This window comes from Oncorhynchus clarkii, chromosome 20 (assembly GCF_045791955.1).
Source record: "Oncorhynchus clarkii lewisi isolate Uvic-CL-2024 chromosome 20, UVic_Ocla_1.0, whole genome shotgun sequence".
NCBI classification, from domain to species: domain Eukaryota; kingdom Metazoa; phylum Chordata; class Actinopteri; order Salmoniformes; family Salmonidae; genus Oncorhynchus; species Oncorhynchus clarkii.
The window spans coordinates 42876997-42892813 of record NC_092166.1 but is presented as its reverse complement, the minus strand read 5'-3'; the positions used below and the strand labels follow the sequence as shown (position 1 = coordinate 42892813).

Below are 15817 nucleotides of genomic sequence, written 5' to 3'. Positions count from 1 at the left end.
CATTCCTCCATTTAATTGTCTTGATATGGTTGTCTCAATGGGGCAGAGTGATGTTCAGAATATATTACTCATCAGATTATCAGACCATATTTAGGCCAAAACGTACCTTATTTCTCTGAAACACCTTGCCATGCTCAATAAATAGGGTGGAAGGGGCTCTTTTCAGTGAGTTTTTAGCGGAGGTTGTTCGTCGCATTAGCGGATTGAATAACCCACCCTGTGGAGACAAGGCCATTAAAATGAGCACAGACCTTAGAGTAGACCCATGCTGTCAGGAGCTCCAATTGATTTACCCAATAAATTACTGGGAGTTTAAATATGGAGTGTGCTTTAGTCAGCACCTCCACATAAAATATATTTTTCTGGGTGTGCGCCAGCTCATGTTTTTTTAAAGGCGCTCCAACTTTACCACAATGTCACAATGACCCTGCCAAGAGTAGATAAAACACAAACTCCAATACAGTGACGTACTGGTAAGGAGAGTTTACAATGTGTCAAGCAACTTTGGTCGGCCCATGATGTTTTGTCCCTGATTTATTAATGAGTCACCTTAGGAATTTGACCAATTCTGTTTGGTCAACCCATGTCACACTATGAATCCATTTGTTTTTTCAGTATAACACACTAGTGGTTGTGTTGAGTATTCAAAACACCAAGTGACAGTATTGTGCCACAAAACATCACTGTAGGCTATCTGAACCCATATTTATAAGGCTTCTCAGGGACGGAGTGCTGCTCTAAGATCAGTGTTGCATTTTAGAGCATTATGAATATGATTATATGGACATGGGGGACGGGATCCTAGATCAGCACTTCTGCTCTGAAACACTTTATGTATACGGGCCCTGGATATTTTCAGGGATGAGAATTCTATGGGTGGCATAACAGGGTTGTGGGTGGCAGCGTACCTGTGCCCGCTCTGTACAGAAGGCCAGAGACTGCCTGAAAGAGGTGTGTTTGGTTGTCTTCCGTGCAGTGATGAGGTTAATCTTTGATCCAGCTCTTAGATGCAACCACCTCTTCCCGGTCAAGTCCAGTTCCTGAACCCCCAGCTCCACCTCACACAATTTTCTACCTGTTAAAGAGCCGTAAACTGTCACAAATGTGCAGTAAATACTTACATGAAATACGTGTACAAAATAAATTAACACTAAGTAATATTGTAATAGCAATAGCACCAAATTGACATTTAAAGATGGAACTCAACTCTATTCTAAAGACTCAAATGAGTTTTGTTGACAGGAAAACATTCTGCAAAAAGGCAGAGAAAAAATACCAAAACACCAGAAACGACAGCTAACCAGTGCTTTCCAAAATCAGAGCACATAGGCGCATTTCCCTTGTCAGGACTTCCGCCTCACCGGCTTTCTAGTCACCACCGATCCATCTTTCATTTTCATTTGGTTTTGTCTTCATTATACTCACCTGGTTTCCATTCCATAATCAGTGTTCCTTATTTAACCCTCTGGCTTCCCCTGTTGTTTTGTGTTTGATTGTTTTTGTCAAGTGGTTACTTGTACGTCATCTGGATTGTTTATGTTTATTGTTGAATTTGAGTAAATATCGTGGCTTTTACTCATACCTGTGTCCTGCGCCTGACTACGCATTATTCCATTCACCTAGAACATTGACATCCCTCCACAATTTTGAGAAGGAATCCTAGCTCACTGCTTAATGGTGAGTAAAGACCTGGAGGAACCGTGGCCTTACATGCCCTCATGGCCTGCACACTATTTTTTTTAGCTGTGTTCAGTAGCCTGGTCCCAGATGTGTTTGCGCTACCATGTCACTCATTTTCATGTTTGGCATGATAGCACAAACCGGTCTGGGATCAGACTCTATATTCAGCCCTTAGCGCTTAAATAACCCAAAGCTTGGGGGCATTATATGAAGTAGTCCCAGACGTTTATATTTGATCTAATCTCCTCAAAAACAGTGGGGTAGAGACCAGCGTAAACAGGTTCCCACCACTATAAAGCACTATGCCGTTGTGTCTGTAGTGTTTTACATTGATGCAACAGAATGCAACTTCAACATAAACTATGGGATGATGATGGAAAATTCTGTGCAGAGAATCTGTTATAACATACAATTATGTAGACATTTTTCTAATTCAAGCTAAATGTAAAGGAATTGTTTTACTTCAAAGTCGAATCCGACTCACTGTGGTTGTTAAAGATTTCAGTGTTGCTGTAGTCGACTGAATCCTTGGATGACACCAACTCTCCCCTGGCAACATTTTGGGAATTCTGGAACTGATGAGAGCAAAACAAAGGAAATCTATTGAAATATCACACTGACTTCTTTGTACTGTTTTCTGTTTACAGTTTTTTGCTGTTAATTAAATAAATGTATGTACGCCTCTGACTATCACCTGAATGTGCCCTTATTCAAGCCTGAAGTCAAAGTCTCTCGGAACCCTGGACACACAACGCTGTACAGTGTTTTAGGCAGTGATTCAAACCAACTCATATTAACTACCTGCGCAAAGAGAGACTTTTAAAGGCAATTTTACAGACATTCCTGGAGATTGTATTCACCGTTCACGACATGGATGTCAGCTCAAACATGAGTTGCCTTTAGAAGTCCATGTGCATTGGTTTGAATCCCTGTCTTTGTCTCACAGAACCCAAGAAAATAGTAGCAAAGGAGTGAAATCGGAATATCCCTCTATAATATCTCCCTATACAACTAATTTACAGCTCCTGTTTCTCCCCCCCAGAATGGACGTACCATGTGCTCCAGTATGGCTGTGTTGGAGTAGATGGGTTGCGATTTGCCACTTCCACAGATCTGGTGAAAGGGGTCGTCAATGTACATGTTTGAGGTTGGGAACCTTAGTTCCTTTAAACCACTGATAGTAAGAAAAAAATGTTAATCAAGTATGCATTTATATACATAGTTCAGGGCCTGTGTTCACAACTTGTCTTAGAGTAGGCATACTGATCTAGGATTTGTATATTAAATCTAGCAAATCTGATTTTAGATCAGCAATCCTACTCAGACACACTTTGTGGATATTGACCATGTTCTGTAGATTTTCATTGTAGATCATCACACTAGAGGTCGTCACGGGTCCGACTGAACAAGAAATACCAGAGACCTGATCCGGGTCCAAAATTTGAACTTTTCCCTCGGGTCTGTGTTGGATCCTGATTGATTGTCATCTGGTCTATGCAACTACGGCTGATAGACCCGAGTGGACCTGAATGGACCCGACCACGGTCTGCATAGCATGCAGCATATTTATTTTACGGTACTAAGGGGAATTTATTGACTTATAGAAGGCCTAGCCAACATATAAAGACCTATTTGTTAACCAGAAGAGCAACTTGGTCGATAAACTTTTTTGTTCACTCGGGTCCAATCGGGTCTGGTCTAGACCCGGACCCATAAGGGTATGGATCAGGTCTAGGTCTGGTTATTGTCGGGTCCATCCCTGTTCAGGTCGGATTATTCTCAGTCCATTCAGGTCTGGGTCACCCTTTAATAAAAAACATTGTATCCGTTTGGGTCCAGGCCAACCTTTTGGACCCGAGAAGACCTCTATAAATCAAGACATAGTAAAGGATATAGTGACCACTGTGAAAATGTATTACCTCAGTGTTCCAGCAGGCTTTGAGGTGATGTCATGGTGGTACAGAGAGTCAGCCTGACCGTGACTTACACTCCCATCCTGCAGGAGCTGCACCCACTGTTCTTTCTCATCTGCACAGCTGGCCTGGAACAGAGACATGGATGAACAGAGCAAGGGAGGGTTGTGTGAGAGAGTGATAAAGAGAACGAGGAAGACAGAGAGAGAAGGAGAGGTTCAACAACACTCCATGCACTGTTCCAGGAATAATTTGGTCCTATTTTATCCTGCACAGCTAATTTTGGGTTTTTTAAATTATTTTATATAAAGAAATAGCTGGGTTGCGTTTGGTAGTGATCATGTACATAACAAGTTTCTCTATAAAAAAAAATGTAAGAGTGTGAAATGACTGTCCAGAATGATCAAATTGAACCACAATGACGTTAAGTGACTCAGTGATCCAATGAACTCTGGCCCCCTTTACAACACCAAAAGCCCTGGATGAATATCCAACCTTTTCAACATATTTTTTACCAGGGAGAAGGGTGAAGTTCCCCCTAGATGCTAATCTTGGGTCAGTTTTGCATTCCCCCCAATAATTAAGATTGGGGGAGGGGAAGCTGATCCTAGATATGTACCTAAGGGGAACTTCACCCCAGAGCTCTACCTCCAGTACTGCCACCTGGTCTCCGTGTTGGACCACAGTGATGCGGTAGGCCTGAGGCATGTCGGGGTCTGGTCGAACCTGGCAGCCTCTCAATGGCACCATATACTGGGGGCTCTTTTCACAGCCCCTGTCTCGGTACATCTTCAGGACCCCGCCCTCAACCTGACACCACAGGCTCTGCCACTGGCAGTTCATCAGCACATTTAGAAACCCTGCAGCCCAAACAGGAAACAGGGTCAAAGGGCACGAGAGCCTTAGGGTAGATGAGATAGGAGTTAGTGCAAGACCAGGCTATGGTTATGACTAGGGCTGTTCGGGTGACCGTAATACCACCATACCGGCGGTCACGAGTCATGAAGACAGTCAAATTCCACGTGACCGTTTAGTCACGGTAATTAGGCTTCTCCAAGCTCTGATGCTGCTGATGCTCATTGGTAGCCTAACAAACTTGCTAACTGCCAAGTGCTCCGCTCTCTATTGTCCCTCTAATCACTCTAACATCAATACAAACGTAATCAAAAATCAAATCAAACACTTCATGAGAGCACATGAGCTCATGTTGCACAACTTTGCTATAGGCTATGCAATTGCGTGAGAAAACAGTGATGGCCTCTATTAAAAATCGTATAATCCCATCAACTTTCTATAGGCTAGGCCTACTATATTTATTTCTCAACTTTCCTAATATTAAGCACATTGCTTCTCTTTAAAGCAGGCGTATAGCCTACCTGGCTGGCATGAAAATGAACCACAGGAAAAGTGTCCTCGATTCGCTATATAACTGCATAGATTAAATTATTTTTTTTCCGCTGCCCCTATTTCAAGACAGGTGCATAATCATGCTCCATTCTAAATCAAACCAAATGTCACACATATATTATTTAGTATATGTAAAGACAAGATTAAATCAGGAATAATCTGATGGGTGACAATGTTAGCCTATCACTTGTGAATTATATATTATCACTTGTGAATGATGCCCAGTTTAATGCAAACAGCGCATACTTTTGTGACTTTTTAAAATCATAGTCATACACCTCATGTAGCCTAGACCATAGGCCTATATGTTTTTATAAGAGTTGTATCACAACTAAAGCACATTCATCTGCTTTACAACAGGTGTAGAGCCTAACTCGCATATATATGCAGCTTGTGAGTTTCAAGCTTGGGGTAGAACATTTTCACCATAACAATACACCTCTTTAATAAAAGCATTACATGCATAATCGCATTTGTGGTCACTTTTGAGAATGGTGTTTTCCGGGTAATGGAACATTCACGCTTATAGCCTACTGCTGTGTGTGCATTACTGCGCATTTAATGTGAAGAAATAGCCGAATAGTTTATAAATAATTTAAGCTAAACGTTCTTATCTGTTGCGTCAGGCTCATTCATTGCTTGTCAGATTTTGAAATTATGCTTTACAGCGAAAGCAATCCAAGCGTTTGTGTAAGTTTATCGATCGCACCATAAACATTAAGTACACTTAGCATCAGGTAGCTCGGTCACGAAAATCTGAAAAGCAATCAAATTAATTCTTTACCTTTGATGATCTTCGGATGATTTCACTCACAAGACTCCCAGTTACACAACAAATGTTCCGTTTGTTCCATAAAGATGATTTTTATATCCAAAATACCTGTTTGTTTGTCGCGTTATGTTCAGAAATCCACAGGAAAGAGCGGTCACGACAACGCAGACGAAAATTCCAAATAGTTTCCATTATGTCCACAGAAACATGTCAAACGTTTTTTATAATCAAACCTCAGGTTTAACAATATATATATAATCGATAATATATCAACCGCAAATGTCTTTTACAGTAGGAGAGGGGAAAACAATGGCTGTCCAAATTCTGTTGCGCAAGCAAAACTCATGTGACCACTTGACACGATGTTATTTTTCAAAATAAAAGCCTGAAACTATGTCTGAAGACTGTTGACACCTTGAGGAAGCGATGGGAAAAGGAATCTGGTTCATATCTCTTTAAATCGAGCAAAGGGAGGCTATGGAACATGGAGTTTTCAAAATAGAGGCCACTTCCTGTTTTGATTTTCCTCAGGGTTTTTCGCCAGCAATATCAGTTCTGGTATACTCACAGACAATATTTTGACAGTTTTGGAAACTTTAGAGTGTTTTATATCCAATACTATATGCATATATTAGCAACTGAGACTGAGGAGCTGGCCGTTTACAATGGGAACCTTTTCATCCAAGCTACTCAATACTGCCCCTGCAGCCATATAAAGTTAATCTGCTAAATTGTAATTACTTCACTACTATGGCCTATTTATTGCCTACCTCCTCACGCCCTTTGCACACACTGTATATAGACTTTCTTTTTTTCTATAGTGTTATTGACTTTACGCTTGTTTATTCCATGTGTAACTCTGTGTTGTTGTTTGTGTCGTACTGCTTTGCTTTATCTTGGCAAGGTCGCAGTTGTAAATGAGAACTTGTTCTCAACTAGCTTACCTGGTTAAATAAAGGTGAAATAAAATAAATAAAATAGAAACTGCCTGTTACTCAGGCCCAGAAGCCAGGATATGCATATAATTGGTAGCAGTGGATATAAAACACTTTGACGTTTCTAAAACTGTTAAAATAATGTCTGAGACTATAAAATAATTGACATGGCAGGCGGAAGAATATTATTTTGCTTTTGAGCTCCCAGGCTCTTATTATGTAAACCTATTATTTCTATGCATGTCCGTCACCCAGATTGCAATTCCTATGGCTCCCACTAGATGTCAACAGTCTTTATTCAAGGTTTCAGGCTTCTTTTTTGAAAAACAAACGTATTTGGTGCGTTTGTTAGGTTACCACCTGAAGCAAATCGGTCTTTTGGCTCGAGAAGGAGAGGACGCGGGCTTATGAATTTGCCTTTCATATTGAACATACTACTTTCTGTGTGAAATAGAGGGGGTGGGGGATTGATGTGGAGGTTTATAACACCTCACCTCGATCGTTAATTCTAATGCAGCAGATGATTCCTTTCTGGTCTTTAGTATGGGTGAATGGAATGTATTTTTGTTACAGAAGAGTGTGCCTCCCAAAACTTCAACATCAAACAATGAACGTGGGACAATATATTTCAACATCCGAATGTTGGGAATGATGAGAGATGGAATATATAAAATTATTGTCTATTTTGTGAAGTCATTAAAAATTGTATAAAGAAATTAGAACAAAACATTGTAACTTGAGGAGCTTTTACACGGTGTATATCAGGTTTACATCCATTACGTGTTGTAGAAAATATCAATGATGAAGATAATGTTTTTGTGATGATAGGACTGTGATTTTAGTTCTCTAATGAGATCATAGTAATTAGAATACTTTGCCTCGTAACTAGCCACAACCCAGGGAGCACAGAGAGCGTGTCAGCATGACAAAAATGCCCCCTTTTAACCCGGGTGTAAAAAAGATTGAGTTAAGAATTAACATACCAGACTAAAATGACCACAAGCTACGGCTTGGTCTATATTAGTCATGACCCTGGAAGAAGACAAAGGAACCTCTAACAATCAATGCTGCAGTTGAGTAGCTGTTCTAAGTACTTTATCTAAGCAAGTGAATTTAAGTAGTTTATTCTCTTCAATTCATCGTCGGCTACACTGCTCTCATCATCACTCTGGGGATCATCGACATGGCTGATTAGCTGTCCTCAGAAGACCTCTCTTCCAGAACCAGTTCAAGTAAACAGGCAACTAAGAAGAAGGACATTGTGACCTCTTGTGGAAAATCAGAGACTTACACCTGAGAACAAAGGGGAAGGTTATCCGAAGAAGAAGGCCCAATCGAACACTTCTCACAAAGCGGAACCCTTTCCACAAAGGTCTGGGCCCAACAGAGATACCAGATGAAGACCTTCAACACGTAAATACATGCATTACTTCTTACCCCAAAAAGTGGCAGTTTGGGGAAAGGTATTAGGGTTACTGTGAGCGTCGTTCCCAAATGTATCCAAGTGTTGCCTCTATTTCTCTCTCACTTTCTCTCTCTTTAACTTCTTGGTGATAGGGGGCAATATTTTCACGTCCAGATGAAATGCATGCCCAAATTCAACTACCTGCTACTCATCCCCAGAAGATAAGATATGCATATCATTAGTAGATTTGGATAGAGAACACTCTGAAGTTTCTAAAACTGTTTGAATCATGTCTGTGAGTATAACATCACTTATTTAGCAGGCAAAACCCAGAGGACAAACCATTCAGATTTTTGTTTTGAGGTCACTCTCTTTTCAATGCCTTTTCATTGGGAATCCAGATTTCTAAGGGGCCTTCTTGCAGTTCCCACCGCTTCCACTGGATGTCAACAGTCTTTAGAAATTGGTTGAGGTTTTTCCTTTGAGAAATGAAGAAATAGCCTTGTTCAGAACGAGGATAACTTGTAATGTACTGTTTGTTAGAGGCGTGTGACCAGAAAGCATGCTACAGTTTGTTTTCCTCCTGTATTGAACACAGATCATCACGTCTTCAATTTGATCTATTATTTACATTAAAAAAATACCTATAGTTGTATTACAAAAATAGTTTGAAATGTTTTGGCAAAGTTTACAGGTAACTTTTGAGATATTTTGTAATCACGTTGCGCAAGTTGGAACCGGTGTTTTTCTGGATCAAACGCTCCAAATAAATGGACATTTTGGATATATGTCGACAGAATTAATCGAACAAAAGGACCATTTGTGATGTTTATGGGACATATTGGAGTGCCAACAGAAGAAGCTCGTCATAGGTAAGGCATGAATTCTATTTTTATTTCTACGTTTTGTGTCGTGCCTGCAGGGTTGAAATATGCTTTTCTCTCTTTGTTTACGGAGGTGCTATCCTCAGATAATAGCATCGTTTGCTTTCGGCAAAAAGCGTTTTTGAAATCTGACATGTTGGCTGGATTTACAACAAGTGTAGCTTTAATTTGGTATCTTATATATGTGACTTCATGAAAGTTTGATTTTATAGTAATTTATTTGAATTTGGCGCTCTGCATTTTCACTGTCTTTTGGCCAGTTGGGATGCTAGTCCACATATCCCAGAGAGGTTAACATCTTGTGTAACAAGTGTAATATTATGCTGTCCGCTAGGGACCTGTTGTCGCCATATTAAGTTTCAAATCAATAACCTATATGTGTGTGTATCCTGTGTTATCATTTAGTTTGTTAGTAATCATATCAATTTGTGTGGTATGGAATGATTAGTAAGACTCGAGTTTATGCAGATTCATGAAGTCTGTGATGTTCAGAATGAGACTGATATGAGGAAATGATTAATTAGTGACTGTTATCAATACATATATTCTTAAGTTAAATCGGGAGACAGTATCTTGGTAAAAAAACTTGTCCCGTGGTGCCCCAAATTCCTAAAGAGTTAATTGTTACATGATTAATTAATTCAGTAACAATTAAACATAGTAGGTCATTATTCAATAAATAACAGTCATTAATGAGAGTCACGCTACAACACTAATTACATAATCAGGACTACAAAGAAGCTGGGCAGGGTATATGACTCCGTCTGAAATGGGACCCTGGTCCCTATATATACAGTCCCTGGTCCCTATATATACAGTGTAGCCCTATGGGGCCTGGTCAAAAGTATGCTACTTTGGACATTCATGTCTCTCTCCAGACTCTAATGGTGACAAATCAATTCCCCAGGAATCTCCTGTTCATAATGAGCCAGTATTACACCAACAACGTTCCTGTTTTGACTTAAAGGTAGACTTCTATTAACAATCAAACGAGGCAAACAATACCACACTGTCTTCACAGAGTCCTCAGTGATGCAATCAGTCCCTACGGACCAATTTAAGACGGAACTACAGTTGAAGTCGGAAGATTACATACACCTTAGCCAAATACATTTAAACTCAGTTTTTCACAATTCTTGACATTTAATCAGAGTAAAAACTCTCTGTCTAAGAGCAGTTAGGATCACCACTTTCTTTTAAGAACGTGAGATGTCAGAATAATAGGAGAGAGAATGATTTATTTCAGCTTTTATTTCTTTCATCCCATTCCCAGTGGGTCAGAAGTTTACATACACTCAATTAGTATTTGGTAGCACTGGCTTTAAATTGTTTAACTTGGATCAAACTTTTCGGGTAGCCTTCCACAAGCTTCCCACAATAAGTTGGGTGAATTTTGTCCCTTCCTCCTGACAGAGCTGGTGTAACTGAGTCAGGTTTGTAGGCCTCCTTGCTTGCACACGCTTTTTCAGTTTTTCTGCCCACAAAATGTATGTGGGATTGAGGTCAGGGCTTTGTGATGGCCAATCCAATACCTTGAATTTGTTGTCCTTAAGCCATTTTGCAACAACTTTGGAAGTATCCTTGGGGTCATTGTCCATTTGGAAGACCCATTTGCAACCAAGCTTTAATTTCCTGACTGATGTCTTGAGATGTTGCTTTAGGTATCCACATAATTTCCCGTCCTCATGATGCCATCTATTTTGTGAAGTGCACCAGTCCCTCCTGCAGCAAAACACCCCCACAACATGATGCTGCCACCCACGTGCTTCACGGTTGGGATGGTGTTCGACGGCTGGTAAGCCTCCCCCTTTTTCCTCCAAACACAACGGCATTACTCCAAAAAGTATAATATTGTGCATCTCGTCCCCATGTGTAGTTGCAAACCGTAGTCTGGCTTTTTTATGCCGGTTTTGGAGCAGTGGCTTCTTCCTTGCTGAGCGGCCTTTCAGGTTATGTTGACATAGGACTCGTTTTACTGTGGATATAAATATGTTTGTACATGATTCCGCCAGCATCTTCACAAGTTCCTTTGCTATTGTTCTGGGATTGATTTGCACTTTTCACACCAAAGTACGTTCATCTCTAGGAGACAAAAGGCGTATCCATCCAGAACAGTATGATGGCTGCATGGTTCCATGGTGTTTATACTTGCGTACTATTGTTTGTACAGATGAACATGGTACCTTCAGGAATTTGGAAATTGCTCCCAAGGATGAACCAGACTGGTGGACATCTTACAATTTTTTTCTGAGGTCTTGGCTAATTTCTTTTGATTTTCAAAAGAGGTCCTGAGTTTGAAGGTAGGCCTTGAAATACATTCATAGGTACATCTCCAATTGACTCAAATGATGTCAATTAGCCTATCAGAAGCTTCTAAAGCCATTACATAATGTTCTGGAATTGTCCAAGCTGTTTAAAGGCACAGTCAACTTAGTGTATGTAAACTTCTGACCCACTGGAATTGTGATACAGTGAATAATAAGTGAAATAATCTGTCTGTAAACAATTGTTGTAAAAATTAGTTGTGTCATGCACGAAGTAGATGTCCTAACCGACTTGCCAAAACTATAGTTTGTTAACAAGAAATGTGTGGAGTGGTTGAAAAACTAGTTTTAATGACTCCAACCTAAGTGAATGTAAACTGCCGACCAACTGTATATTTAGCCTCTGAAACAGAGGTTGCTCCAGTCCTGTTCCGACCTGAGGCATTTGTTTAGGTTGACAAAACACGGGAATAGGCTGAGAGGGACAGAATTATTGCCTGCTCGTGCTTACCTTTATCCTTCATTTCCCCACTGCTGAGAGCAGAGGGCAGCTTGGACAGTTTCTCTTCATCAGAGTCGGAAGTGTGTATGACTGTGTTTGACTGTGAGGAAAACAACACATGAAAGTGCTGCATTTAGATAAAATCTGAGCTACCTAATTCATTCAAGTCGAGAGGAAGTTAATTGAATGTGAACTAAGGTCAGGAGTATTTTTAATTCTTGTTGTGGCAGATTACTTACCCTGCAAGAGTCTAGTCTGTCACACTTGAGTAACGATGAGGAACTCTGGGACTCTGGCTCATAGCAGGAGGTTCCACTCACCTCCTCAATGATCTAGGTGCCAGCCAACATCAAGTACGAATTCATAACAGAACACACACAAAATCTTTAGGGGCAGAATTTTCTGTGGAGATTCTTCACTGATCTTGATTTTATGTCAAGGACCAGGCTTAATATGTGTCCAGGAATCTGCCTTAATGCTGACACTTATCCAGCCATGCCCTATATCTCCCAAGTTCCAAATACTGTCATAACTATCAAATTGTCCCAGTCTGATAATAACCTGATAATACAGCAATTAATTTCAGATAGGCTAGACAGGCCTGTTCGGACAATCATGGGCTTACCCATCCAAAAAGCCATTTCCTTTGACTCCTCCCTTTGCTCTACATTGCTGGCTACTTCTTCTGTAGGTGTCATTGTGTGCTCCACTCCGGCTTCTAGGTCACCAGGCTGCTTGTTATGGCGCACACCTGTCACCATCGTTACTCGCACCTGCACCTGCACATCCTCAGACTCACCTGGACTCCATCACCTCCCTGATTACCTTCCCTATATCTGTCACTCCCTTCAGTTCTTTCCTCAGTTGTTATTGACACTGTTTTCATGTCAGTGCGTTGTTTGTGTTACGTGTTTAATTTATTTATCAAAACATTAACTCCCTAAACTTGCTTCCCGACTCTCAGCGCACTCGTTACAGAATAACACCACACCTAAGGGAATCATCAGGGAGTGTTTTTTTTGTTTTTTTGTGTCAGGTGGAATGACGTCGGTTCCGGGAGCGTTTACAGGTTTTCATGCCTCAGCCAGATTGCCAGGTTCCCCTGCCTCAGACGGTCTGTCAGGTTCCCATGTCCCAGCCAGCGACAGGTTCCCGCGCATCAGCGGAGGTGCCCGGTCTGCTCCTGATCCCCGGGATCATCCCCGGGATCGTCCTGCGGACAGCAGCCAATAAGTGCCGGGGATGGGGTACCGTCCGGTATGCTCTCTCTCCGGCGCTCTAGGTCGCCATGCTCCTGCGTCTCCGCCGGATTGACAGGTTTCCTGTCAGCTCCTTATCCCAGGGATCGTCTCTTTGGTCGGCATCCTGCGGCTGGGGCCGCGCGTCGGGGAGGGGGTACTGTCACGTGTGCTCCCTCTCCAGCCTCCAGGTCACCAGGCTGCATGTTAAGGCGCACACCTGTCACCATCGTTGCGCGCACTTGCCCATCCTCAGACTCACCTGGACTCCATCACCTACCTGATTACCTTCCCTATATCTGTCACTCCCGTTGGCTCTTTCCTCAGGTGTTATTGACTCGGTTTTCATGTAGGTGCGTTGTTTGTGTTACGTGTTTCATTTATTTATTAAAACACTCACTCCCTGAACTTGCTTCCCGACTCTCAGCGAACTCGTTACAGTAGGCTTATTACAAAAAATGTTTTATCTTTCTTCCTGTTTCTCACTCTGTGGGACTATGTTGTAATGATAAACACAACCAAACCTTCCTCCATTCCTCTGCCTGCTGGCAGCTCTGGAAACCAATCACCACCATGTCAAAGCCAGCCACCACCTTAAGCTCGTGCTGCATCTTCTTGTTATGCTTGTACTTGTACACCACTTGGCAGCCCTGCAGGTTCAACTCCAGCAGAGGGTAGAGGTCCTTGGCACATTTGTAGCACTGTTATTCAAAATAGGAAAATCACATCTGAGTTTGCTTGTTGCAGGTGCGTGGGAATAATTTGACCTTAAAAGAAAGGCAAAACCCACTAACTGCTCTTGCCAATATGACTGTCTATCATTTGTAGATCTAGAAGCTACATGAAACAGGCAAATAAGACTAACCATTTCTGGGCTGTTTAGAGGTTAATGCTCGAAACATGTTCACCGACACCCAACAGGTGACTTCACCGTGTATTCTGTCCTTAGGGATGTGCTTACCAAGAGCAGATTGTTGCGAACGAGAAAGAGCTGTTTGGTCCATTGGCCCAGCCATTTCTTCCTCCACAGGTAGCCACAGATGCGTGACTCGGGAGTGGGCCGCAGACAGGGCTGGGAGGCACTCCTTTGGATGTAGGGGGCCCGGTCTTTCACAAACTCCTCATCTTCCTCCCCGTATGACTCGTAGTGACTGCTGTCTGAGTCACCTTTGTCTGGAGGACATGCACGCATGAACACACACACACACACACACACACACACACACACACACACACACACACACACACACACACACACACACACACACACACACACACACACACACAGGGGATGCATTTCTGTATTATTTTTGATACTACTGTAAAAAGTGAGACACGCAGGGTTTTTATTTAGAGTAAAATACATAGTATAAAACTGTGGAAGTTCAAAGGTTTGAGGATGAAATATAGCACAATTATAAACTGGGTGGTTCGAGCACTGAATGACGATTGGCTGACAGCCGTGGTATATCAGCGGTATGACAAAACCTTTGTTTTTACTGCTCTAATTACGTTGATAACCAGTTTATAATAGCAATAAGGCACATTGGGGGTTTGTGGTATGTGGCCAATATACCACGATTAAGGGCTGTATCCAGGCACTCCGCCCTTAGCCGTGGTATATTGGCCATATAAATATCACACGACTGGAATTTTCAAGTAAATTATTTGACTGTAGAAACAGCACAAAGTCACATGTATCCCATTGTGAAAGTAACTCAAGTTGCTGGCAATGGCTCTTGACAGAGAGAGAAAGACAGTGGGAGAGAGAGAGGGCGGGAGAGACTGATGTATTTAATGACTTGTTGAGCATACCTGTGGGGGGATTGACTGAAACAAAGGGCTCAGCCTCCTCGTAGCAGTCCTCATCTAAACCTTTCGGCGGATGAAGGGGTACAGCCGGCCCCTGGCTCTGAGGGGGAACACAGGAAGTGGTCATGAGAGGGGGCATTCAAGTTTCAAGTTTTATTATCAAATGCAAAAGTACAGTTAAATATCTTTCATGCAAGTTATTTCCAAACACTGCAGTAATCAATATAAGTAGTACTATAAAGGTAGGTAGAACAAAAACACCTGAGAAAAAGAAATAAGAAGAACCAGAGAAAGTAAGCAAGCTACTGTATATACACGGTCAGTCCCAATGCCATATTTACGTGTGTAGGATACACGCCTAGAAAAAAGGTGCTAAGTAGAACCATTGGGCGGCAGGGTAGCCTAGTGGTTAGAGTGTTGGACTAGTAACCGAAAGGTTGCAAGTTCAAATCCCAGAGCTGACAAGGTACAAATCTGTCGTTCTGCCCCAGAACAGGCCGTTAACCCAATGTTCCTAGGCCGTCATTGAAAATAAGAATTTGTTCTTAACTGACTTGCCTAGTTAAATAAAGGTAAAACAAATAAATACAAGTTCTTCAGGTTTTCTCCACAGGGGAACCTTTGATGGTGCTGTGTAGAGGGTTCTATGTCAGGATCTTACCAGAACCCTCTATGAAGGGTTTTGCCTACCAATAACCATTTTATTATCTAAAGGTTTTTCCTAGAACCGCCTTATGTTATTATTTATAACAAAACAAATATCACAAGGCCTTTCTTTGAGGGTCTAGTTATACCCTACCTAACACAGTGGTGTAAGAAATATCCTGGTTTACAGGTAACATCAGACTTGCAAATCACATTATGCTGGCTTGCAAAGTGATGTGTAAATCCTATTGGAATTCCACCAGAGTTAGGATATCCAACAAGTGGAATTGTCAATCACCCCGGCAACCTGCATTCAGAATGACTGAATACTGAGACTACCTCAGTCATCTAAACTGGAAC

The 15817-nt window shown here is 41.6% G+C and overlaps 1 protein-coding gene across 7 annotated transcripts in view; it reads right to left on the bottom strand.

The window, feature by feature from the left end:
• LOC139376382 (actin filament-associated protein 1-like 2) overlaps positions 1-15817 on the bottom strand; it is a 40198-nt gene that overhangs the window by 2789 nt on the left and 21592 nt on the right. For 4 of the 7 annotated variants that reach the window (XM_071118905.1, XM_071118906.1, XM_071118907.1 and 1 more), the window contains 11 exons: positions 14816-14912; positions 13962-14173; positions 13525-13701; positions 12002-12094; positions 11772-11862; positions 4242-4453; positions 3600-3721; positions 2734-2854; positions 2165-2255; positions 909-1075; positions 107-217 (listed from right to left, as the gene is read on the bottom strand). In XM_071118905.1, coding sequence (XP_070975006.1) covers positions 107-217; positions 909-1075; positions 2165-2255; positions 2734-2854; positions 3600-3721; positions 4242-4453; positions 11772-11862; positions 12002-12094; positions 13525-13701; positions 13962-14173; positions 14816-14912 — 1494 coding nt within the window. Of the gene's footprint in view, positions 1-106; positions 218-908; positions 1076-2164; positions 2256-2374; positions 2482-2733; positions 2855-3599; positions 3722-4241; positions 4454-11771; positions 11863-12001; positions 12095-13524; positions 13702-13961; positions 14174-14815; positions 14913-15817 lie in introns of those variants that run through there. The other 3 variants (XR_011627912.1, XR_011627911.1, XM_071118909.1) reach the window with 3 other exon arrangements.